Genomic DNA, 26,963 nt, shown 5'->3' on the forward strand with positions numbered 1-26,963 from the left:
ATGTTTATGAGAAGCTGCAAGAGGGAGTGTGAACAATGCTTCCTTCTTCCACCAATATGAGCCAGATCCAAAAAAAGGGGCTACATTTACTATGGTGGGGTGGAGAACCTGTGGCCCTCCAAATGTTCTTGGAGTAAACTCCTGTCGTCAATCACCACTGGATGCACTGCTTGGGGTTGATGGGAGCTGGAGTTGATCAACATCTGGAGGGCCACAAGTTCTCCATCCCTGCCCTTTGGGGATGTACATGTTCAACTGATGCGGGGCAGAATATATATATCCCTGTGATGTGAATATCTCTTCCCTTCGGCTATAATCTGGAGGTGAGAATGAGATGCTCTGGCTTCCATTTGCTGCTTCTAGTGAAAGTCTGAAGTGGCCCTTAATCTTGTCAATTCTAGATTCTGAGCAAGGAGAGATTTCCAATTATTGTAAACCCTTGGAAAATAACTGCCTTCTCCCATAAAGGCTAGCTTTTGTTCCTGAACACTTATGGGGAGGTCTGTAGACTCATGCTTCAAAGGTTGAAGAAGTCTATCTCATATTGGATTTTTCTGATAGATGCACCAGCTTACTGCTCTTTAAAGTTTTTATCCAAATATATCAATACTTTATCTGAGGGAGGATAATGATAGCTGAATAAATGTTTAGCAATATTATGAAGAGTTGGAAATAAGATCTGTGACTCCCAAATCCATGCACACATTCAGTTTTATGCTTGCCATTTGCTTTTGCCAATGTTGCATTCTGTTTGGTTTGCCACACACTGCTTGGAAAAAGAGGTCTAATCCAAGCATGTCTTCTCCGACATTATACCATCCCTGCACATAATTACACCACCACTTGCTTGGTTGTGACACAGAGAAGTACTTCAGAATTTATTGTGATGGACAAAACGCTTCTGCCTAGTAATTCACTTTTCTGTGTTGGGGATTAACTTGAGTTTAGGGCTTTTTAAACATTCAACAGACCAGATAGCTTTGCAGAGAGGAATGTCAGAGTAGCACAATCTCTGATGCTTTTTTCTTTTGCATGACAAAGGGATGTTGCAATGAGTAGTGAATATTCATTTGATTCAGCGGAAGAAGGATCTCATTACCTGCTTGCTTTGTGAGCATCAGGAGAGGGAGGTTACTATCAAGGAGATTGTGGTTTGAGACCAGTTTTGCTAAAGATTTTAGTAAGATCCTCCCCCCCCCCAAAAAAAGTCCTTCTAGTCTGTTGTAAAGTATTTTATCTCTGACTTTCCTTTGGGCTTCTGCATTCTTGTCTCCTGCTAGGATTCCTCAGGCCACACCCTGACAGATTTTTACCCCCCCCCCCAGTTGTCAAGTTTCCTCAGTATGACCTGAAAACGTTGGAAACTTCTATCAATGGAAGGTATAAATTATACTTGGCCCTGCTTTAGATAGAAATGGGGGAAGCAGCTCAGTCCAGGACACACCCTCCTTTCATTGACTGGAATCCGTGGTGATCCCAATGTTCATCACTCCCTCTTGTATTGTATGATGATGATTTTGCAGACATCAACAAGCTGTGTTTTAAGAGGCTAGTATTACCCAATTATGCAAAGATGACAAGGAAATGGTGTTTAAGGGAAGAGATTGTTAAAGTCCTTAACTTTGCTGAAGTGCCTTGGTGTAATTTATTTCTTTGAGAAACAAAAGATAATCTTATAAAGTAATTACATTACATTGGGCTGTCATTGCCAAGATGTCACAGAGGAAAAATTGGAGGTTAATAGCGTCTAAGTATATTTAGAAGTGGAGAGCAAATTCTGTCTTGAAATGAGGCTGTGTTTCTTCTTATATAATATTCTACACAGAATCTGGCAGAATTCTTCTGTTCAATCTGTGGCGCTCCTGTATAGCGTTGCAAAGTATAACCAGTAGAGTCATGCATGCATGTTGGCAAATTGCAGAAACGTGTTAGCAGCCAACAAATTTTAGAAAATAAGAACTCGCCCATTTTAGTAGGGATTTCTATGGATAGTAGCCTCTTTAAGCAGTTCTATGAAATGTTAGATACGTCCAAATGGATCCAGGTACACTTAGAAGATAAATTTGCAGCGGAAATGGAAAGTCAGAAGAAAGATAGCAAGAAACCACTGTAGCCCGAAACACAGTTAAGGATTTCATCACGACACAGAAACCTCTCGGAAAACAGCAGACAAGTGGTCTCTGCAACACTATGCTTGAAAATTTAGTGTTCCTGTTCAGCGTTCAGTCAGCCATTCCCTTTTCAGGATTTTCCATTTTGTTCTTCCTCCATCCCCTGAGTTTCCCATTTTCCTTCACAGGCAGCATTCCATGCCAACTAAGCCTGCTCAGCGGTAGGGAGCTTAGGGATATATATATATATATATATATATATATATATATATATATATATATATATATATATATATATATAATGTTCTTCTGGAAATCCTGGGGTTCCTCCCAGACCTTGTATGTGTGGATGGTGTCATTTTGACTATATTGTAATTATTACCTGCCCTTCACCCTAAGGTTCCAGGGTTGGCTAAAACAACATTAATATTAAAATGCTATACTACACAATATTTTAAAACAACAGTTTAAAACAACTTTAAACTACAGTAATAAGGCAGGTCTTAAAATGTACATCTCAGGTGTCAAAAGCCAGTCAAAAGAGATGTAGCTCTTCACCTGGCAGGTGAAGGAAGGAGAGAGAGAATCTGCAGTACTCCCATAGCACATGCACCAAGTGGGCTTTACTTAGCAAGGAAGGTGGAGAGCTTAAAAGGTCCACTCCCCTTCCCCAGGGAGCAATCCAGGACCTCCTAGTGACCTGGTTGTGGGTGCAAGGATGCTGCCCACGTCATAGAGACTCCCGGCTGCGTCACACCCCCCAGCTGACCATTCGGGATAGCTGGGGTGTGTGGCCGCTTGCTGTTGAAACTGTGATGCAGCCAGGGGGCGACCTCCTTTCGCCTCCTCGCCGGATCTCATGTGAACTTGATTTGGCCTGAGAGATCTCATGAGAGCATCCCAAAGCTGATGCACTGTTGATGTCCCCACCCCACCCCACCCCCGCAAAGTGGAGAGCTTAAAAGCTCTTTCCACACTGGACAACCCCAAGCAAGGCCTGGCATGAAAATAGGTTTTCAATTCTCCTTCTTGCTGAGGTTCAACTTGTGCAATTTCAACCAGCCTGCCCTCAACCACGGGTGGTTGAAATTGTGCAAGCTAAATCGCAGAAGATGTGACTGTACGTCGCTTTGAGATTCTATAGTATTGTACCTGATTTCTGTTTTGTTCATTGCTGTGCAGTTCTTTTGGATAGGAAGCATTTATAAGAAATTTCAAAATGAAATACTTATGCCGCTTTCCGGCACAGTTGTGCCCAAAGCAGCTCACATGTCGAAATGAACCACGGTGAAGATAATTTTTATAAGCACTATATAGCTGCTGCTTACAAAACATAGCTGGTAAATAGATCAGTAGCATTCTCCTAGCAACCACCCCTCCCTCCAATTTTAGCACCAGCGCTTAATTTTCCAGCATCTAGAAAAATGCCAAATAATAAATTAACTTGGAACACACACCATGAAGACACCTGTATTTTTTAAATAATATACAAGTTTTACATTATAATGTTACAAACAGAGGATGCATGGTAAGATAACTAAACTGTTCTCTTTTGAACTGTTTCTAATAAACGAGAGCTTTTTGTTGATACAGAGCTTTTTGATAATTGTTTTTCTCTCAGATAATGAACCATGCTTCGTTTCTTTTTAACAAGTACCCCCTACTGTGCACTACATGCAAATATGTGTGACTAAACCCCAGTGGCCCCTCTTTCCCATAAGAAAAAGCAAGTGTTTGTATACATTAAAAAAAAGAAAGAAAGAAAATGTATCTCATCATCTGTTCAGGTTTGTAGTTTCTACAAGGGTCGATATACACGATTGGTAATTTAATCCTTTCATTTACAGTCTTGTCCCCCTATATTATTATAAGTTGCTGTTTTATATTTTGATTGATTTATTGTATTTCATAATACATTTTTGTTGTATTAATATGCTGTTTATCACTTGCAGGGACGGGGACATTTAGGCCAAAAAGTGATGTATATAATATAACCACTCCTCTGGATAGAGACATGTCTGGACGGCAACATGGGAAAGAGGAATGCTGAACCCTTTCCCCCTACCAAATCCCCACACACGTATTGTTTTCTACTTCCCCAGCATAAAGTTCAATATGTGTGTTTACGCTGCCAGATATTCAAAACCATGTGAGAGGGAAAAGTTTATGGGGCGGGAGTTGGAATGGAAAAGTAAGCAGGCAAGTAGTGTGTGAAGTTTTTTCTCCACTGCTTCTCCACTCAAAATCACCCCATTTGTGTGTAGTTTTTAGCCAGTTCCCCAGTTTCCAATTATAATCTTGCTCTGAAGAAAAGGATGGCAAAAGTTAACATCAGAGCAGGGTTTCCAGCTAATTAGGGAGCTGTCCAACACACAAACCTCCTGAAGAAAAATGTGATGGCACAAGGGTGGCATTCGGCATGTGGCAAATGTTTTATTTAAAACAAAACAGAGACCCAGATATTTCTGGTCCAAAGGCACGTGGTACTTAAAAACTGCTATGGGGCCAAGGAATATACCCCCCCCCCAAGGCAGAAGTTGCTCATGTACAACATGTACAAAAGTTGTACTAACCTGAACAGCTGTTTCTGCTTCCTCTGGAGGAAAAAATAAAGCTTGAAAATGACTTGCCAAGAAGTCTTGTTGAATCCTTCCTTCCTTCCTTCCTTCCTTCCTTCCTTCCTTCCTTCCTCCCTCCCTCCCTCCCTCCCTCCCTCCCTTCCTTCAGTTCAAAAATTCTGAAAAGGGATGCAGTGAAGCCTAACCATCTACACTGTGGTGAATACTTACATGGCTATTCAGCCTCATTGGAAAGGCTCAGAATCCAAACTTTTACTAGTCTTTAAACACAGACGCATTAGAGAGAGAGAGCCGGTTTAGAACATTATGGCCCTGTATAGGTGTTCCAGGATGTTGTAAAGTGTATGGAAGACACTGTTGTTTTCCCAGGTTTTGGCTGTTTTTCTTGAGCTGTCATATAACTGTTGAATTCTTTTGAAGTACATGACATGGATTTCTAATGGTTTCCCTTCATAATTACAAAACTATAAATACTCACTTCCCTTGTGGGGCTATGTGGCCTCTCACGTGCAGAAATGTGGTGGTGGTGTAGAAACTGCATGTACTTCTGATTTATTACTGGTAGCATCCAAAAAAATTGCTTTGGAAAAGGCAAGTTCAAATGAAGCTCAAATGTTGAGTCCATGTTGAAAAGTGCTTCTCCCTGATTTTGTTATTTTTCTTTTAGCACACTGACCTTACTTTTCTAGTAGTATTTAAATTATAACAGCAGAATGTCTAGAATATGGAACTGTGGACAAATGTGAACAAAGGGGGGCAGGATTTTATCTAAATGCCAAGGTTGCGGTAGAAGTGGGGTGAACACTAAACTTGTGTTTAGAGAAGAGAGGTTGTGATTAAGATATCTATTCCATACCTGTCCCCCTTTTAAACTCTTCTGTGGCCAGTAATAATAATAATTTTATTATTTATACCTGGTCCATCTGGCTGGGTTTCCCCAACCACTCCGGGCAGTTTATATAAAACATATTAAAATACCAAACATGAAAAACTTCCCAATACAGGACTGCCTTCAGATGTCTTCTAAAGTAATGTAGTTCTTTATCTGCTTGACATGTGAAGGGAGGGTGCCTATACCCAGAAGGCCTTCTGCCTGGTTCAGTGTAACTTCGCTTCTCGTAGTGAGGGAACCAGCAGAAAACCCTCGGAGTCTTTTAAAAATTATTAGAAATGCATTTCCAAAAGGTAGTTGAAACCACCTTTGGAGCAACTTATTTCTGTGCCTGCTAGTAAGTAGTCAAGTTTTACTTGCATGTCATATTATTGTGCTTAAAACAAACAAACAGCAACCACTGGCCTCAGTCCCAGAGAAATCACCTTGCAAAAGTAGATCGAAGCAGACCCACACTGCGTGTTCCTAAAATTCTAGCAAATGTTTGTTCATTCAGAGCTTTTGGAAAAGGCATTCCTATATAGTGATAAAGCCTTTGTGCTGAGTGGGACTTCTGCCAGCAGAGCACTTAGAGGCATTGGAACCTAAGGCTGCATCCTATGCACAGCTGGGACCCATGTACCCCACTGACGTCAATGGATGCTGAGGCTGCGGTTGTCAATTAAGCAGATGAAGTACACACACAGGTTTTGCTATTTGGTCAAAATCTATAATTTGGTTTATTTTAATTGCAAAAATTGTGAACCACTTAATTCAGGGTTTATATTGAAAATCTGTAAGGAGGTAAATACCCACAAACCGATGAAAGATAACCTTGTAGGTTATGTGCTTGTGCTGTAATATAAGAATGACTGAAAATTACAAGCAACTATTAAAGTGGAAGACTTTAGAGGAGGGAAGCTAAAATAGTTATAAAGGAAGCGAGGGAGCCATAGGTACTGCCATTTGGAAACTATTTATTTGGAAATTGGTATCCTAAACATTTTGAGCTGATTTATGTGCTCTTCCCAGTTCCAAACAAAATAGTGCATTCTGAGAGGAGCTTTTACCTGGAAGATTATATAGATCCTGATTGCAAGGAAAGAGAACCACCTCTAAATTCACCCAGTTTGTCCAGTAAGTCATTGATACCTGAGAGTTCTTGTGGATTCCATTACCCTGAGCTGCTTTTCCTGTGTCCTCCTGGAAACTTCAAAGGTGTTGGCATTTGTCTGAACATTAGGGCTTCAGGTACTGTAAAACTTGCATCCTGGACTTCCTTGGGAAGAATGGTGGGATATTAATTTAATACATCTATTAAAAATAATAAAATCCTAATTAGATCTCTTCCAAGATACCGGTTTTTCAAAATAAATTAACCACATTCTGTTTTAAGATAGCAAAACATGATACACATGGGTCAGAAGCACTGAATTATACCCTAGGAAAGGAAACATAAAATCAGTAAAAAATAAATAAATCAATAGAGTAGATTGTAGCAAAATAAAATACACAACTTGATTGTGAAAAGAGAATGATCAGGGAGAGGGAGGAGAGGGGAAACACTCATTTAAGGTTTGTTTTAATGGAATTGTATGTTTCTCTTGCATATAACTGGCAAGGAAAATAACCTACTAGGTAGCTACTTTTAACTTTACACTGAGTGACTTGTCAACTTGGCATTGCTTTTATATAATTGTACATTGCATTGTGATCTCAAAACACCTGCCTGTCGATGATGGTATTCGTATTGACTCAAGTTAAACTTACAATTCCAGCTGAATTCTATATTTCATTGTTAGTGAAGAAGACATTGGTGCAATCGCTGTTAGTTGTCACTGGCAAACCAGTTCTTTCCCATCTTGTACTTGTTGCTTCTTGTTTCATGCAGTCTTATCAGATAATTTCTGCCAGTATTCCACATAAGGATTGGGACTTGCAAATGGCATATAATAGTCAAATGGGTGTTGTTGAACACATTCCTTTTCAGCTTACCGAAGCAGAGCATGATTTCATATTTTGCTATATTTGGCTGTGTTACCAGACTGTCTATTCTTGCACATTCATGTTGATAGATTGCCCTAGTTTTTGGTTGCAGCAGAATGTCTAGGCTGCTGACATGGGGGACTTGAGCCTCAAAGTTATTAATATTTCAATCCTTTGCACAGAGTGAGAGACAGACTAATATGAAAAGAATGTTTTTGCAAGCATTGGGTTTGAGCAGTGTGCGTAATAGGAATGTCACGTGCTGTGTCTGTTACCCATTAACTCTCCCCTTTCTGAGGCACAGTCCTGATTTATCACACTTTTCCCCTCCGTTTTTGTCCTGTCTGTATTAAATGTACCTGATGTGGGGCCTGTTTGCTGCTGCTCCCATCATCTGCCACTCTCCGGGTGGTCCTTTGGTGGGATTTGGGGGCCCAGAGATCCAGCCCTAGCAGTGCTATAGTGCAACTCTCAATGCAGCTTGAAGCAGAGCTTGGGTAGAGACCCTTTCCAAAACATCACATCCTTTGCCTTTGCTGACTGCTTCAGTGTGCCTTCCTTTCACTTGCCTCTGTGCAATACTGTAGTGACACTGGATACTGCTGGAACATGGCAGAGTGAAGCCAAGTGAGCCTTGCCAAAAGGAAGGGGAATGTCAATAGGGATTTTCAAAATCCTGCTTCAGTTGTATGCTCTAGGACAGGCATGGCCAAACTTGGCCCTCCAGCTGTTTTGGGACTACAGTTCCCACCACTGGTCCTGTTAGCTAGGGATGATGGGAGTTGTAGTCACAAAACATCTGGAGGGCCAAGTTTGGCCATGCCTGCTCTAGGACATAGGAACAGTTCCTCCTGAATAAATGGGATGGAAATTATTTCCTTGTCAAAATTAGTCAGATGCACGTTTCTGGGGAAACAGCTATAGAACCGTGTTGGGAAAAGTTAGCATTTTCGCTCTATAAGACGTACCTAGTTTTTGGAAGAGGAAAACAAGGGGGGAAAAATCTGAATCCCAGAAGCCAGAACAGCAAGAGGGATCACTGCGCAGCAATCCCTCTTGCTGTTCTGGCCTCTGGGATAGCCGCGCAGCCTGCATTTGCGCCATAAGACGCACACACATTTCCTCTTACTTTTTAGGAGGGGAAAAGTGCGTCTTATAGAGCGAAAAATAGGGTAGGTAAGGAGTGCATTTAAAACCTTAATCCAAAATATATACAGATTACAAGCTCCTAAATTGGGTAAGCTTTGGACTGCTGCATTATGGGGCCCACGTCTACTTCCTTGTGTTCCCCCACAGCAATTTGACATATGTCAACGAGATGCAGGTGTCTGGCAATTGGAATGGATGAAGGAAGGAAACCACTTGAAGTTCTTGTAATCAAGAATACTTGTTTAAATGCGCCAATGGAGTGCATATATAATCCTCTGATTAGCATAAGGGAAACTTTCCAACATATATGGGCTTGCTGATAGAAAGTACGAACTTGAGAAAGAGACGCATGATGGAAATTCAAAGATGTTTTAAAAATATAATCGGAGTTAAAAGAGGAGTAATAGAACTACAAATTCACTCAAAGATTGGGAACTATGGGTTAAGGCTCTTGGACTTAACTTCCATACCATATAAGCAGTAAACATTCATATTATGCTTGCATACAACTTAGCATCCATGCACCCACACACTCTCTTGGTTTTTCAGACACAGTCCTCTTCCTCTGCAGATTGGGGGAACCCAACAGCTCAGGACAATGTGTGTGTGAGGAGGGACAGTGAGGTGCAGACTGACCCTCTGCTTTCCATATATGTGTGTGTGTGTTAGTAATGATAGCCTGTGATGCCATGGAGGGGCAATCTTTGTTTCTGGAGGGGGCAGAAGGATATTGGAGCGATTGCATTTTATATTGAGGTTTCAGGAAGTAGAAGGAGGAGGTGAATAATGATGAAACATGCTTAGGTTTGCCTTTTATAGCTGGTTCGTTGTTTCAAAATGGATTACTAATGTTCTTTTGAATTTACAAGTGGAACATGGCAAGTCTGAAAATGTTGGTGTTCTGATAAACCTGACTAGCTACTCCGCTAGTTTGACTTTTGGTCAAACATGCAGAAGGTTGCCCCCTGCAGCTTTAAAACAAGACTTGCAGGAGACTGGTTATCAGAATTAAAAGTTCTGGAATTTTAAAGTGTATGTCTTGTTAAACCACTGATATAGCACCAACCTGACTGTTCCTGTAACCTGCACTGGGTCATAAAATTCAAAATCCTTTATTGTGTATTTTATTAAGGTTTGGAATGTTCATATTCTCTTAGGAAGTTTGACCTTTCTAGTGGCTTAACTGTACGGGCATCCTGCATAGTATAACAATAAGTGGCTGAGCTGAGTCACTAAAAATACAATGCACACACAGGAAATATATTGGCCGTATAAAGTGTAAAACTACCCTTGTAGTTGTTCCCTTCTCATTCCGTGTAGGAGTAGGATTACTGTATGTTTTTTACTATGTTATGCATTTGTGTTTTTGTGTTGTACACCGCCCCGTGATCTTCAGATTAAGGGCAAAATATAAATTTAATTCAGCAACATTTTTTCTTTTTCTTTTTAAAAAGACATTGGGGAAATACTGCATGAGTACACTTTTCAATGCTGTATATTTTGATTTGGGGTTTCATTTGGATGGTAGAAATGTGAAGCCTCTGATCCTCTAGCAAACTGGTGTTCTGGTTGGGTTTCAAAACTTCAGGAATTTGTCAAGAACTGGTTACACCCCTATTTTCAGGCATGCAGTCTAAAGTAGTACATTTGAACCACCTTGTGTTTGATGTTTTAGAATTTCTTCTTTCTAGAATGTATACACCTGCTAGAAGAGTGCTGGTGAAAAAAATATAATGGAATGGAATGCCCATGCAGAGCTGCCACTAACATCAAAGGGCAAGTCTTTGCATGTCTTACAGCTCCTGCACCTGAATGGGTCCAGTAAATTGGAACGAAGTGTCAGACTTTTAACACTATTTCTTCATATAAATATTTTTTATCCTGTCATTTCAGTGTCCAGGCACCACTTAGGGAAGCTGGAAAGAAAGCTGAAATTGATTTGGATGTGGTGTGGGCTATGCATGCTAATTTTTAGCAGCTCCACTTGAATAAAATTATTGTCATTTTGAAAATGTCAAGAGACCAAGAGGTTGGATCAACCCTTTTATGCACATGGTTTATGTATTCCGCCTTATCAAACATACAAATAACCTTGGTAAAAATAACAGCGCCGAAAAATAGAGAGTAATGCCGTAGCTGGAGCAACCCCAGAGCTTTGTTGCCTTTCTGCAAAAGGTGTTGAATGCAAAATGAGGGGTGGAATTTTAAGCAGTTTTACCGCACACACACACACACACACACACAATTAAACCTGACCTTTATTTGGCACACACTAGATAAAAGCATTACTTTGAGCTATATGTGTAGCTATTAATGTTCTGGGGCTTCTAGACGCTTGAGCTTAATTAGCCCCTCTTCCTAAAGATAATGAGACAAGACAATGGATGCAAAATGTTCCTTGGCAGCTGGGTAATGTACACACTTTCCACATTATTGGTACGTTGAAAAATTCTTCACCATACTTTCAAACGCAGGAGAATGTTTAGGAGGGTTGCTTTAAAAAAAAACCCACACAAATCTGTAATCAAGAGGGGATAGACGTGCACCAGGATTCTTGGCAGACATTGGCATAAGAGAGAGTTTGAGAGAATAAAATGGCTTCTTTGTAGATTACTATATCCAATCAAGATCTTGTCAGGGGTCAGCAAGGCTTACCTTGCCTGGGCTGGTTTACTGCCGCAGAGCCCCCTATGTTTGCTGGATTATGGGTGCGCATGAGCGCGCACACCTACAATTTTCGGTGTTTGCGCAGACACGATTTCCGGTGGTGCAGAAGCGAGTCCCCGTGCTGCGCTTTGTCAGTTTAGTGCAATGCACAGGGACTCACCGTGTGGGTGGCTTGTGGACCGGTAAAACGACCTCCATGGGCCACTTGTCGCCCATGGGCCTTAGGTTGCGACCCTTGATCTACTGCAGTGGCATTAAACTGAGGTGTTTTGTGTAGACAGGCTGGACAGGCTGCCTTCATCCTTGTAAAGGTAAAGGTTAAGGGACCCCTGACCATTAGATCCAGTCGCAGACGGCTCTGGGGTTGCGGCGCTCATCTCGCTTTATTGGCCGAGGGAGCCGGCGTAAAGCTTCCGGGTCATGTGGCCAGCATGACTAAGCCGCTTCTGGCGAACCAGAGCAGCGCCTGGAAACGCCATTTGCCTTCCCGCTGGAGCGGTTCCTATTTATCTACTTGCACTTTGACGTGCTTCCGAACTGCTAGGTTGGCAGGAGCAGGGACCGAGCAACGGGAGCTCACCCCATCATGGGGATTCGAACCACCGACCTTCTGATCGGCAAGCCCTAGGCTCTGTGGTTTAACCCACAGCGCCACCCACGTCCCACCCTTCATCCTTGTATGCTCTGCTAAATAAGGTACAGTCATACTTAGGTTGCTGAACGCCCTCGTACGTTTTGGCTCCCAAATGCTGCACCCTAGAAGTGATTGTTCTGGTTTGCGAACATTCTTTTGGAACCTGAACGTCCAACGGGGCTTCTGTTGCTTCTGATTGAACTATTTTTGGAAGCCGAACGTCCGTCGGGGCTTTCACGGCTTCTGATTGGCTGCAGGAGCTTCCTGCAGCCAATCAGAATCCGCGCTTTGGTTTCCGAACATTTTGGAAGTCGAATGGACTTCCGGAATGGATTCCGTTTGACTTCCAAGGTACTAGTCAGTGAGCCCAAACAGTTACTGACTTTTCAAATGTCTACCTAGCTTGCCGTTTTTGACTTTCTGTGGAAGAGTTCCCAGTTACTGACATTTTAATTTGTGCTTCCATTCTCAAAACAAATCATTTTAAAATGATCGTTGCAATTTTGGTTAAGTAAGTATGTGTCAAAATATTCGCAAGCAATAGCAGCACACCCCTTGTTTTTCTTTGCTAATGTAGTGATTGTCATTTAGGAAGCAAAAATGGGACAATATGTATCTTATCCGTAGCTTGATTAGAATCAGATTATTGTTTTCAGGATGCTACTAATTGTAGAGAGCTTTCAGAATGATCGGTTTCAAAATAATATGAATAACTTCGTTTCTGTAAATGCAATGGAAGTAATTGTGAGGCTGTGCAAAACGCTCGTCTAAATTCTTTGTGGGGGGAAATGTAAAGCTACCACCAACTCTAGTTGCATTTCTGTAACATTTCCCAACATTTAAACTTGTTTGCTCCCCCCCCCTTTTTTTTCCTTTAAAGAGTCCCTGGGTGTGGAACACTCGGCTATGCTGGACTGGATACCCATATCAGGTAATGGGTATTGCATGGAAATGAGTATAAAATAGACCATGATGCTGTTAATCTGGATGGTGGACGGATGGAAGGGAAGGAGAAGTGGAGGAGAAGGAAAACACTCTTCTTTTTCTTCTCCACTCATTGCTGCTACTTCTTACACGCTGCCAATGAGGAGGGAAGATAAGGAGGAATGCTGGGGGTAGGGGGGCAAAGACAGGTGGGAGAAGCTACAACTTCTGCTCTAGAAACGCATTCAGGGCTTGTCATCATCATCATTTCCTCTTCCTTGGAGGCAGATTTTTCCAGTCCCTTTGTTCTGAGCCTGGTTCTAAAGAACTTCACCAGCATCACTAATTAACAAGGCTTTAGGATAAAGCTATGAAACACAGAACTCTGCATTTTTTTCAACTGAGGGGGGAAACTGGCAAACTGAGGGGGTGTCTGTGTGTGGAATGCAACAACATAAAGAGGACATGCCTGAAGAGAACCCTGAACAGAAGCATTAATGTTAAGAGGTGATGCCACAATGCAAAATTTTGTTGTAGGTTCCACTTGTGTAAGCAGATTATAGACTGAAAGGCAAACCATACTGAAAGGTATTGGAACGAACCCAACCTTTTAGGGTACAAAAAATAATCTGAACATGCAGGGTGGGAGAAGGGGCTTTCTATTATTTTTTAAAAAAAGATGTTGGACAGTTTTCAAGGTACTGTAATGAGCATAGACGTTGGCACTTTATCCATTTGCAAGGGTGATGTGAAATACATTTGCTGTACAGCACAGCATTTAAATCCCTGTTAGCTGGTAGGGGACAAATTTGGGTTATCCAAATCATAAATAAATAAAACTCTGCTTCAGTGTCAGCACTAACGCAAATACATCCCTTTAATTAGCACATTATGTGGAGAATAATTTATATAGAGGTTTTAAGGTGATGGCTGTTGAAATTAGAGTCGGAAAGGACCCAAAGTCTGACTAGGCCAGCTGCTTTGGTGAAAGGTAGGTTCACCTACCCATTTCCCCACAGTGTGCCATAAATAGAAAACGACAAGTGTTGCACGTGCCAGCCAGCCACATAAGTAAAAGTTTCCAGCCAAAAAGGTTTGTGCAAAGCATTTGAATGCATACAGGAGGCCCTAATTTCCAGAATTAGGCAGAGTCACGGCTCATCCCTTTATCAAAAAGGCTTGCCCTGCATCATATTCATAATACGTCAATGCTAGCCTGGTTCATGTGTCACATTAAATCATAGTTAAAATAAATTATGGGTGAATGTGAACGAGCGGCATACTACTGCAAACTCCTGAAATTGTGCTCATATTATTATCAATAATAATAAAATTATTATTGTATCAGGAAGTTTTTAATGTTTGGTGTTTTATTATGTTTTTATATGTGCTGGAAGCCGCCCAGAGTGGGGTGGGGTATTATTATTACTATTACTATTACGATTACTATTATTATGGACCGCCTTCATTCCTGCCGTGCTGGTGGGAAGCAAACTACAGTCTGGCTTTTTGTCATTCAAACCAGGGCTTTTGTGGTTTGTTTGGAGAAAAACACACACCATAAGCCTTGGAGGAGGGAAGCCATCACAATTTGATCAATGGGCATGCAGCTCATTCAGATTACGCAATAGTTTATTTCAGCTATGGTTTAGTGTTTGCAGACCAGGCCAGAACAAGGAAGCAATGTGAGCCGCATAGAGGAAGAAAAGGATAAGTGTTAGTAAGGTGGTGTTTTTTCTCTCCGTAAGTTTTTTTAATGCAGGAGAGGAACTCGCTAGAAATCTTACCAGGTAGGAAATATTCTATAAGTGGCCTGAGGTTGCCATTCAAGTGAGGATCTGAAGGTTTTTAACTTCTCTGTTTTAATCTCTTTATTTATAACCCCTTCTTTCAGCCACTGATGCCTGAAATGCATTACTACTACATACTTCAGCTGTCGTACTATTGGTCCTTAATGTTTTCTCAGTTCATTGACATCAAAAGAAAGGTAAGAGCAATCTGTGGGTTTTAAGGAGCAACCGTTTTTAAAGAAGGCTGTGAAAGTACGCTTTGGTGAACGCTTGTACATTGAATTACCGTATTTTTCGCCCTATAAGACGCACTTTTCCCCCTCCAAAAATGAAGGGGAAATGTGGGTGCGTCCTATGGGGCGAATGCAGGCTTTCACTGAAGCCTGGAGAGCGAGAGGGGTTGGTGCGCACCGACCCCTCTCGCTCTCCAGGCTTCAGGAGAGCCCCAGCGGCAGCCCCACAAGGTCGGGGGACAGAGGGAGGCGGAACGCCGCCATCCCGCTGTCTCCCGAAGTGGTTTGGAGGCTGACGGCGGGGAGAAGAGCGCTTCTCCCCGCTGCCTGCCCCACCACTCCGGGGACAGCAGGGAGACGCAGCGCGTCTCCAGGTTCTCCCCGGACCTGATCTCAAGGCGGGCGGCGGGGAGAAGAGCTCTTCTCCTCGCTGCCTGCCCCACAAACTCCAGGGACAGCGGGGAGACGCAGCGCGTCTCCCCGCTGTCCCCGGACCTGATCTGAAGGTGGGAGACGGGGAGAAGAGCGCTTCTCCCCGCTGCCTGCCCCACAAGCGCCTGGGGGGGGGGGGAAATAATTTTTTTTTTCTTTATTTCCCCCCCAAAAAACTTGATGCGTCCTATGGGCCGGTGCGTCCTATGGGGCGAAAAATACGGTAGCAACAACCTGTTTCTAGCTGTGAACTCCTGTCAAAGTTAAATGCAGTGATGGCAGCGGTGGATAACAACTGCATTTTGGGGCAGCAACATTTGCTGACATTTGCAAACCAGCTTGAAATGGTTTTTAACATCTCCAGTGCTGTGTGGCAATATTGGCCACTGTTCATACAGGCAACTCCCCATATATGTGGGGGCCACTTTCCAAAGGCACCGCACATTTAAGTGACATTGTGTACATTTGAAACGACATTGGGGAAGCCTGCAAACATCCTCTAAACCCTGGAAACCCTTTACAAAACCAGCAGCACTCACCAGACTCCAAACTCCGTCTGGAGGGGCCATGGGATTCAACTAACGAGTCCCATCAACTGAAAATGTTTTTGAATAAACAAACGTCACTGGTGCTTAGAGATGGTGGATGCACATCTGGAGAGCAGAAGAATAAGCATTTTCATCATCCATTTTATTAACTCAATTATCGAATGAATGTAGTTAATTCAAATAATTTGGGTTGGCTTCTGCTCAGTCACATAAATGCTCTGAGCAGTCAAAGCATTTAAGACAATTTATTAGATCATTGTGCAAACATACGGTAATTACAGAAACTACAGTTTACTGCAAACTACAATCTCCTAGCAAACTCCAGCCTCTCCAAAAAGCTTTGGAAGAATTCTGTACCAGAACATACAGAGAGGGATTCAACATCACACTGTTCTGATCATGCCATCCCCCTGCTTCTCCCATGATGTGCTGATTTAAGGGTTTCTGCCAACCTTCCAGTAGCCACTTTGGGGGAGCGTAGAGGGCATGCAGAGAGAAGAGGGAGGAAGATCCATTGTGCAAACAGAAGTCTTTTTCGCAGCAAATCCAGCTTCTTGGCCTTCTGGGCCAATTTGGTAGCGAGAAGGAATATTCTTTGTAGAGGGGAAAGATGTGTTGGATCATGTCCAGCAATGGTGTGATCCTAGAATGAGAGTGAAATCTACCACAGAGATGTGCTTACCCTGCTCTTTGCCCTAATAGCAATTTCCTGACGGGAAAATACCTTCCAATAGAACTGACTTCTGATGTTCAAAAGCCTCTTTCAGTTATTGGTGGGGTATAAATTCCAGTAGATTATCCCTGCCTGACTGAAGATTAATGAGCAATATCTGCAGTCCAGCATGTATTATCAGCTCAGCATTCTGTGAAAATAATGTGACTGGGTAGATGAACTTTTTTCACCAGTTCACAGTGGCACACTTTGTGTTTTGATGTATGCGCAAGAGTTGGGGGGGCAGCGGTTGTTTTGTTTTACACATTCCTACATTGTATTTATGGAAGACGGAAACAGTCATGTGGAGAGTGTGGTCTCCTAAGAAGCTTATAGCTGCCCCAGAATGTCATTACTTTAACATCAGTCAAATTTATGTATGTGTTTGCTGAGTTTTGGTCAGATGACAGATGGTATTTTGAGAGAGAGAGATGCTGTTTTGAGGTCAGTTTAAAGGATTTTCGAAAATGGCTACCTCAATTAAATGGTTTATTTGCATTTTTGAGAGGGAAGGAATGTGTTGGATTCATGTGAAATGCAGTCATGTAGTTTTAGCAAAGGCCCTGGCAGTTTCTAGATGTTACTATACTTGAAAATGCTGTGATCATATACATCACAAGGGAAGTCCTAGAAACAGATGCCCTCCTGCTGCTGCTAAGCTCTGCCTTGCTACTTCAAGTTACCAGCAAATAAAGAATTTGGGGGTGTTGGTATGGTATTAAAGTACTTTGATCCTTTTACAACTTTAGGCTCTGTCATAATTCTTCGAACTTGCACAAACATCAGCTTACATAGAAAAAAGCAGCATGGAAATATTGCAATATCACAATGGGCCTGTCGCTAGAATGGGCTGTATTTTACTCCCCCTTTGAAGTAAGACAGGCTCCAACCTTGTGCACCTTTGGTAGGATGCTAAATAAAAATTGTGGGCACTGTCAAATCTCTGTTCGGAAAACTGTTCCCATTTGTTTTTTTACTATTGTGCGCTACTGCGATATTTGAGTATGCTGGACAGTCTGTAAATATTTCAATCCAAAAAACTAAACTGTAGAGCATCAGGACTCAGAAGGTGCTGTATGAATTTTATCCTAAAACCCCAGAGAGTGACTGCCAGTCTTTGCAGACAATAGTAAGATAGATGGATTAATGGCCTAACTCAGCACAAGGCCGTTTCCTGTGCCCCTGCTAAGTTCCTGACTGCATTCTAATCTTCTCTCATAAAATATATGTGCAGAGTTTGTATATCTGGTATTTATTTAATTTTATATATCTGTAAGAATAAATGTTTGAAAAGCCAATTAATTTGTGAACAAATGTTGTAACTCCGTTTATCTCTCCACCTCAGGACTTTACCATCATGTTTACCCATCACATCATAGCAGTCATTTTGATAACCCTCTCCTACACAGTCAATTTCATCCGAGTGGGAGTCCTAACTATGTGTCTTCATGATGTGGTGGACAGCGTGCTGGAGGTGAGAGTAAGAGAGAGAAATTTAGCCATAATAAATCTTCATGTCTTCAAAACATTTCTTCCAGAACAAACGACGTTTTAAAGTAGTAGGCTACAGCCCAGTGTTTCCCAGACTTGGGTCTCCAGCTGTTTTTGGACTACAACTCCCATCATCCCTAGCTAGCAAGAACAGCAGTCAGGGATGATGGAAATTGTAGTCTAAAAAACAGCTGGTGCTGGGGACCCAAATTTTGGAAACACTGCTAAAGCCCATGAAAGCTTCTAGCTGTTGAAATTTGTCTCAGAGGTGTCTCAGTGCTGCTTTTCTTAAGCACCGTGAGCACAGTGAAACATTCTTTTGAGTAAAAAGCTTTCAGTTGGACTGTACTTGTCAAACATGGCTATTCAGTGAGTTCTTGAAAAAAACCATATAGGATTTGGGAGTCCATAGAATCTCCACATTTTAACTGACTACGGCAATGCTTTTTCATACTATGTAGTTGCTGAATCATAGCAAAGGTCTATATAACTAGCATCACTTTTATTCTGGGAGACCTGGGTGTATATATAAAGCCTGTTGCAGACAAGGGTTATATTTCCCCTGAAAGGGCAGGTGCGCAGTGCAGAGACATTATTTGCGCCTTGGGTATAGAGGCAGCAGTGAAGACTTCCTTTCATCAGCTTTGAATGATTTACCTGCTGTTGCCTTCTCTCTTGAAAACACACCTGGCCTCAGTTATTCGTGTCCTAGTTAGTCCAAAATGTGGCAGCCAGACTAGGGTCCAAAGATTGGAGCTTATTAGTCTAGCCATGTTCCTCATCTTCATTGCTGCCTGTTTGTTTTTGGGATCAATTTAAAGTGCTGGTTTTAGCCTTGGGGCCAGGCTACCTCCAAAACTACCTGTTCCCATGTGAGCCTGCATGGCACTTAAGGTGAGCTGCAGAGCTCTTGCTTTCTGTCCCTTGTACACATGAGATGTGACAGGCAAGTCTATGGAATACCCATTCGCTTTTAATGTGAGTTCTCAAAAATCTGTTTCTGCTGTGTTCTGCAGCACAGTCCTATTCATGCCATGTTTGGTAAGAAGGTTATCTCATATTGCTTGATGGAATTTATTCCAATGTAAATGTATATAGAATTGCACCCTTAACGCCTGTCTTTTTTATTGCTGCTTTTAGTATTGTTTGAATTTTTATTTGCCCCAGGTTTTTCTGATTTTTATTTTTAAAAAACACACAGAAAAGAAGGCTAAAATGTTGGCTTTTGGGGGTTCTTTTAACTCTCCTGTACTGAGACCATGAGTAGTAAACCATGATTACCACTTTTGGTTGGTCTGGAGAGAGCTAAACTGCAAGCCTGTGTTTGGGTGACTCATGAAGCCAAGCAATGACTTGGCTCCACAAAACAACCAGGGAGAACGAGGCAGCCATAATCTCCTCTCCCAGAACCTGCACAATTGTGTGATTACACTAAGCCATGGTTTGGCTTAGTGTGATATGCAAATGAGGTCGCTGTGTGAAGCATCGTCAGTAGAAGAGGTAAGGGCGCTAAAGAGTTCACACTGATATGCTATGCATCATTTGAATATTAATTGTCCGGTACTGTGTGCAATAATTATTTTAGACGTAACTTTATTAAGGAGATAACCCGTGTTCCTTCCTCGTTATAGGCAGCCAAAATGGCAAACTACTGCAAGTGTCAAAAGTTGTGTGATTTCCTCTTCCTCTCGTTTGCTGTCATTTTCATGATTACAAGGCTTGGATTGTATCCTTTATGGTGAGTAAATCTGCTGCGTCCATGGAACTACAGGGGTTTTAAGTCTGGTTAGATAGAGCACATCCTGCCTCTAGGGATGCCGCCCCCTGGGGGATGCTGGAACGATCAAGGGGGAGGCGGTAGTAGCCTCAGGTGCAATGGGGCTCGTTGGATAAAAATAAGGGGGCAGTGGAAGCATAAAGAAAGAAGATAAGAAAATTTTGGGAAGCCATTCGTACATGTTTCATCTGTTGTGGAATGATGCTTACTGGCAGGTCAGGCGTCGTTGGGTCTCCCTTGGATCCCACTTTCCCAGGCTTGGATAAACCCTTTTGGGCTTCACCCAGGCTTGGAAACTGGGTCACAGTTTGCCTGCCTATTTACAACAGCATCTTTCTTTTACTGTGTTGTGGGGCATAGGTAGAAACATAGATACATAAAAGAATGCAAATTTGTGACTACACCCTTCTGCTTGTTCACTTAAAGAAGGTGGATTTCAGGGAGGGCACTGAGTATCTCCCCCCCCCCAAAAAAAGGGAGTGTTAGGCCAAATGAGTTGGGGAACTGCCGCTCTAGGGCCCCTTTCCTGTCATTCTCAAGGGCTATGGTTGCTTTTCTTATGTATTTCTGCTTCTCATACTGAATTAGTTTGGCAGGACCACTAAAGAATCAGCTTATCTCATAGTGGAACCCACGGAATATGATATAATGTGATCTGAGTCTGTAGACAACTAAACTGTGCATTTCATGTTGTGCACCATAAATAAAGTTCAAGTACAATAAGCCTGCAACTTACACATGGGGTCAGTTCCTGGGAGCTACACACAAACACGTAATGCAAGGAAAACCTGTAAGAAGCCATTAAAAAATTTTTTTAACAACCCAGCATTGTCAAGGAGGGGGGCGCTTTCCTGAGTCCTCTCTCCAAGCTTCTAATCAATCAATTCTGGCAACCAGCCAGCCCAATCATATGCTCCCACTTTGGGGGCTAATTGTTACCACCTACAGCAATACTTCCTCACAGGATCACTCCTGCCACTGTTGCCTCTTCAAACATCTCTCTCTGAGGTGTCTGTAATCCCATAGTGTAATCCAGGGTATGTTTTATGGAGGGATCGTAGTCATAAATTGTCAGGTGCTGATGTGGTTGCTTGAGAGCAAAGAGGCAAGACTCCAACCTGCCTTTTCCAGGCTTTATTCTTAGTGCAAACTATTTAAAGTGAAGAGCGTCGTAAGTTCATGTCCGGCTCAATCGCTAGCAGAATCTGGGAGTGGGCAGACCTTGTACCCCCCCCCCCCAGCATAACAGTCGCGTGACCCCCAGCCTTCTCCTCCCCTCCTTGCACCGAAACCTACTGCGCAGAGTGGGCGCTGGCAAAAGGGTACTTCCCTCCTCTCCGGTTTGCTCAGCCTCGGCGTTGAGGCTCTCCCTAGCATCCACTGGTCCCACCACCTCCTCTCCACTGGAGGTGGGGTTTTCCTCCTCGCCGGAGGAGGAGCTGCTTCGCAAGATTTTTGGAGGTTCCCTATAACACAACTGCCCTTTCGCCTCTGAGCTGATGGCAGTTCCCTGACATAAATCATATTGTTCATGTGCTTAATTGCACGGAAGAGTTCGGAATATTTTTACAGGTCCCAGCTTGCTGCCTCGTGCTCAACATCACCATCTTATTTACTGTCGCTTTCTGCGCATGGTTTCACCAGCTCCTCAAGCTCTTCATCTGTCAGTGTTTGTGCAGGATCCTCAGTTAACTCTTCTGCTCTTCCTAGAGAAGGTCCCCAAAGCCCCTACAGGACAAACAAAATCGGGTTGAAACAACCCTGTTTTGATTAAGTCATCATAGTTGCATTGCTAATCCGGTCCATGTGAACAGAGCACCACAAAAGGTGGTTTGGGGGGCATTCAGCTGACCAGCTGGCTCTGCAGCAGAAGCATGGAACAATAGAGCACAAATTTCATGTAATCATTATCAATTCTGTGGCTTTGGCCTAGTTTAATGGGATCAGGAAGATGGATTTAATAAATAAGCCAGGAAATCTGTACAATAGTTACCTCCACTGCTTTTTGGTAGTGTTAAGTTTATTCACGTGCATCCTTGAACATTTGCATGAATTTTAAAAAACCTTCTTTTAATGGTTTGGTAGGAAGATATTGCAAAAATCTGCTTGTTTACATATGACCTCCCCCTGTAGAGGCAGGTTTTCTTTTCTTTTTTTCCTTGTGCAATTCCAAAGGAGCTTCCTGCAGCCAATCGGAAGCCTCGCTTTGGTTTACGAACATTTTGGAAGTCGAACAGACTTCCGGAATAGATTCCGTTCGACTTCCCAGGTACGACTGTACTAATTTTTAAAGAGTATGGGGAAACTAAGGAAGCACCATTAATTATTTTTCTGGGCTAAATTTAAGTAAGTCTAGTATCCAATGTCTGGGGTGGTTTAAAAATGCATTTTAAATTAATGCAAAAAGATGGCTAAATATACCCCTTAGTTTTCAGCAGATAAGAATTAATATAACCCTGTCCAATATGTGAAATTCAGAGGTGGTCATTACTTTAAATTTCTGTGGAGAATGCTAAAACAGAAGGCACCACTATTTTAATGATTAATGCTTCAAATTGTATATGTTGTGCAGTTGCCAAGGACGTTCCCATTTTGTCACCTCATCTTTCTCCTTTGTTTAAAAGCCATCTTTCTGGGAAATTCTCTTTTGGCTTGTTTAGGAATAAATACTGGCATATCAACCCAAAAGAAAATTTTATTGCAGGCTGCTATAATAGCCCCCGTGAGCAGGTTAGTGGCATATAAATTTTACAAATACCTATTCAGATGCATAGTCCAGCTGGATAATTAAGCTTAAACTAATTTATCTCATACTGAAAAATGATGAAAGGATGCATTTGTCAGTTAGCTTTCTTTTGTGGCATACATTTTGCAAGTACTTGTGTCAAATACTTTCAGACTTGCTGCAAGAACAGAGAAGTGAACCCGAAAGCCAGTGCGTGTGTGCGCTTTAGTTTTAGATTGCTGTAGTTGACTTAACACTTCTGCGTGTTTTTGCAGAAGAGAACAGAGAAATGTCATCAGTAATACGCAAGTGCACTGACCATTGAGAGCGAAGAATCCATAGCAATGTGCAGTTAATGGCTTGTGTAGTTACTGCAGCGGTAAAAGTTTAGAAAGATTTCTTCTAGCTCAGTCAAGGAGTGCACAGATAACTTACGTAGGAAATGTTAAATACTTTAAGCTGGAAGACTCTTCGTGTTTTCCTATTGCTGTTTTCTAACTTTCATCAGCCACTCTCCATTCCCATTGTGGCATATTTGTGAGTCTGAATTATATTGGTCTGCCTCCTGCCCCCACCACTACTAGGCCATACTTCTGGACTGTCTAGCCCCATTGCTAACCTCATCCACACATGCACAGGTGTATCCCTGTTTCAAGGCTATGAATGATAAACTCTTTTGTCTTAGTTAGCTAAGAGAAATAGGCAGGTCAGGAAAGGCTCTGCTCTCCAACTGATAATCTTCTTCTTCTCTGTCTAGTTGACAGTATGGATGTTTATGTGGGATTGTTTTAGTGTGCATTTTAGTGATATTTTTGAAACATGGTTTTTATACTTCAGAAGCCTCTTGGAAATCTGTTTTTTGCATTAAGCGGCGTATAAATTAAGTAATAATACTAACAGATTCTCATCAACTTAGAATGGAATAATGCCAACTTTTTCCAAATGCACAGTTTTTTTTATTGGAGCTGGTCTTAACTCCTCTGTAGCCAGTCCAGGGTTCCTATAGGTCAGTATTTCCCAAGTCGTGAGTTGCAAACCACCGTGGATTAGGACAATGGGAAACTGGTTCAAATCCCTGCCAAGCCATGGGCTTTGTTTGATAACTGTGGTCAAGTCCTACCCTTCAACTTGTTTGTATACCACCCACTGTAACTTGATGTTTCTGCATTTCAGGTCCTAGCTACTTTCTCACATTTTTTTGGCTTCTTTGTTCTGTGAACTACCCAAAGAACATACAAAAATCAGTAAATGAATACATTTCCCCCCTCCAAATTAAGCACTGAGAAGATTCTTCAGAGCCTTTTGTCTGATTAACTTGAGTGTTGTTGTTTTTTACCATGAGTCTCATTCTCCATCTTTCATCTGAAGTTATCTTGGCACCTTTACTTTAGTTGCCTCTGGCCCCAGTTGTCAACCATCCCAAGTGTGAGGCTTAAACGCAGCCATACTGATTATGTTAGTTTTCCACCACAAAAGTTTGCAGAACAGCACGGCGTTCCAAGCCGATGTATGTCAGAAGATTCACTGACACAAGCCCAATGCCATATAAACAGTTGACGTTAACTTGCTAAACATGCCATCTAGTGGTTGAATTCAGTCTACTACATCTGTAATTCAGCCAAGAGTCTTGTATATCAATAAATACCAATTTATTATGACATAAGCTTTCATGGAATTATAAATCTCTTGGTCTTTAAGATGCCACAAAGCTCTCTGTTATATTTGCTGCAAAAGCCCAACCCCTGTAGAAAATATTAATTCAGTGAGCTATCATCCATATTAGTCCCCCCCCCTTTAGTCAAACTTGCTAAATGTTTACTGCAGAACCTATGAGAGCCAGGTGTGTCTTTATCATTGAACAACAATGATTTATTACAAAAAAATAAACATTTCATTTTATATAGTGTATTTAAATTTCCTTTAAAACTAAGTAATCAAATGCTTATAGCAGTATTATTAGCATAGCCCAGGGTCATAAAATGGATCAGTCGAAGTCTCATGGAGTGTCAGCAGCACTAGCAATCTTTGTCTAACTACCTAAACTAGTTTCTATTATGATTCAGTCCACTGGAATAATAGTCAAAAGCATCAAATCAGAGTGGTGGTTTATTCATTAGGTAAGAATGCAGAGTGGGGGTGGGAGAGAAGAATGTAATATGAAACACGCACATTTCATTTACCAGTTCACCAATATATACATCTATGTCTCTCCCACCTCACAAAAAGTTGGAAGATTATAAAACAATAGGGTTGCTAGTCATCATTCATTTTTCTATTAGATAACTTGATATCAGTTGAGCCCTAGAATAGCTTGTACAATCTTCAATATGCTGGTCTGTTAATTAGTGATTAGTCCATTTGGGGATTCAACGGGTCATATATCATTCACACCAAAATGAGATTACGGGAACTGATCAGTACTGCTTCAAGTCACATGATATGCTAGTGTCAATGCAGGGCTTTTAATATGCAGGAACCAGTCCAATGGAAACAGCACTGGTAAGCATTTTAGATGAATACATTAGTTCATTCAGATTGAATGTCCCGGGTTGATAATTCAGAGGTGAAACAACGAATAAATAAGCAGAGATGGCTAAGGTGAGTGTCTTGTTTGGGAAGACTGCCTTGGAAGCCTCACCTTGAGTTCCATCATAGGAGAAAGGAGGAACATAAATAAAATACAATGGGAGTCACTGGGAAAGCAAAGCAGTGTGTAGACTTGCCTCCCATGAAACAGGGTTTCTCAAATTTCAGGGCTCATTTTGACCCATTGATGAGCTTATAAAGGTGTCATTGACACTGACCCAAATTCTTAGGAATGTAAATGAAATAAAGTCAAGAAATAATATGCAATCAACACTTATCAGTCATTAGTAACCATTACTAGGAATCATAACATGTAAGGAGTAAGGAAGTAAAACGAGTGAAAATAATAGCATTCTAATGAGAATTACGGCTTTTAACAAGCATATGAATAAGTCGGGGCAGCAGGTGGGGTTGTAGCTCAATAAAAGCTTGAAGTTTTCCAGATGACAGCTTCCTTTTATATCTTTGTGGGAGGTGTTGGAATTATTACTTTGATGCTATAAAAATAATTGTTTAAAAAGTGAAACTCTGCACCTGTATACAGTTTCTTTTAGCAACGAAACAGTGTGGTCTGAGAGTACTGTTGTGTTGTGGAGGCATCTTATTAAATACAGAGGCTCCTCATTGGCAAAGGAAGCGCATGCCTTTTATTTCTGAAACTCATAGTTCCTAATTATTCCCCCCACCCCCCAGTCTCACAAACCTATTTTAAATCCCAGTCCCTTTTTGACCCCCTATTGACCCCAGAGTCTTTATTCACCTCATGCACAGTTCCACTGACCCCAGGAGGTCAGTATCAACCACTTTGGGAAGCCATGATGCAGATGTATTGATTTTAAAGCATTCCAGAGCTTGTTCATATTGGAGATCATTGAGTGACCAGTTTTCATGCTCTGATATTACATTCAAAATGACTCCAGTAGGGGTGGGAAGCATTGTTGAGAAATGAACCATCTCTCTCTTGTTTTATATTGACTTGCCATTTTCTCTTTTCTCCAGGGTATTGAACACATCAATATTTGAACTGCCCGAAGCAGTTGGTGGCTTTCCTTCCTTGACGATCTTTATCATTTTACTTCTGGTACTTCAAGTTCTCCACTGTTTTTGGTCCTATCTAATAGTAAAGGCTGCCTATAAAGCAATTTTGAAAGGCAAGGTAAGGAAAAAACCAAAAACTGTCTTCTGCTTTCTAGTGTGTAATGTTTTTTTCCCCCAACTAGCACAGTTCCCTCAAGTCACTTGACTTTATCAATCCATGGCAAAAACTTGTCGCTCCCTTCCAGAAGACACATCAGGTCTTGAAACTGTATGTTTAATATTGACTGTCTGAGCATTCAGTTGAATTGAGCATGGGCTGCTGATTCAGGGCAGCTGTTCCACTTAGGCTTATCTTGGTTCATCTATGGAACTTGTTTACTGTAACCAGAGAAGCTGTTTGCTATACTTCTCAAGGCCACAAACACATGATATCGGCAGGAAATTTGCATCTTCCACTTCAAAGGTAAACTTGTCCGGAAGCTGCTATCAGTTCCAGTTCACTGGCAAACACATTTGTATGATCTATGCACTTGCAAACATGGGTTTGCTTGCTTCCATACATTGCATTTTTTCTAAAGGGTTTCGTAAAGTAAAGGGACCCCTGACCGTTAGGGTTGCGGCGCTCATCTCGCTTTACTGGCCGAGGGAGCCAGTGTACAGCTTCTGGGTCATGTGGCCAGCATGACTAAGCCACTTCTGGCGAACCAGAG

At 41.8% G+C, this 26,963-nt stretch overlaps 1 protein-coding gene across 2 annotated transcripts in view; it reads left to right on the plus strand.

The window, feature by feature from the left end:
- The window catches only part of CERS6 (ceramide synthase 6), an 85,441-nt gene that overhangs the window by 50,812 nt on the left and 7,666 nt on the right, over positions 1 to 26,963 (plus strand). For both annotated transcript variants that reach the window (XM_081181859.1, XM_081181860.1), the window contains exons 5-9: positions 12,878 to 12,928; positions 14,816 to 14,908; positions 17,982 to 18,110; positions 19,759 to 19,865; positions 26,215 to 26,371. In XM_081181859.1, the coding sequence (XP_081037985.1) occupies positions 12,878 to 12,928; positions 14,816 to 14,908; positions 17,982 to 18,110; positions 19,759 to 19,865; positions 26,215 to 26,371 (537 nt within the window). The remainder of the gene's footprint in view (positions 1 to 12,877; positions 12,929 to 14,815; positions 14,909 to 17,981; positions 18,111 to 19,758; positions 19,866 to 26,214; positions 26,372 to 26,963) is intronic.

Source organism: Podarcis bocagei (assembly GCF_964188305.1).
Source record: "Podarcis bocagei genome assembly, chromosome: 1".
Classification (NCBI taxonomy): domain Eukaryota; kingdom Metazoa; phylum Chordata; class Lepidosauria; order Squamata; family Lacertidae; genus Podarcis; species Podarcis bocagei.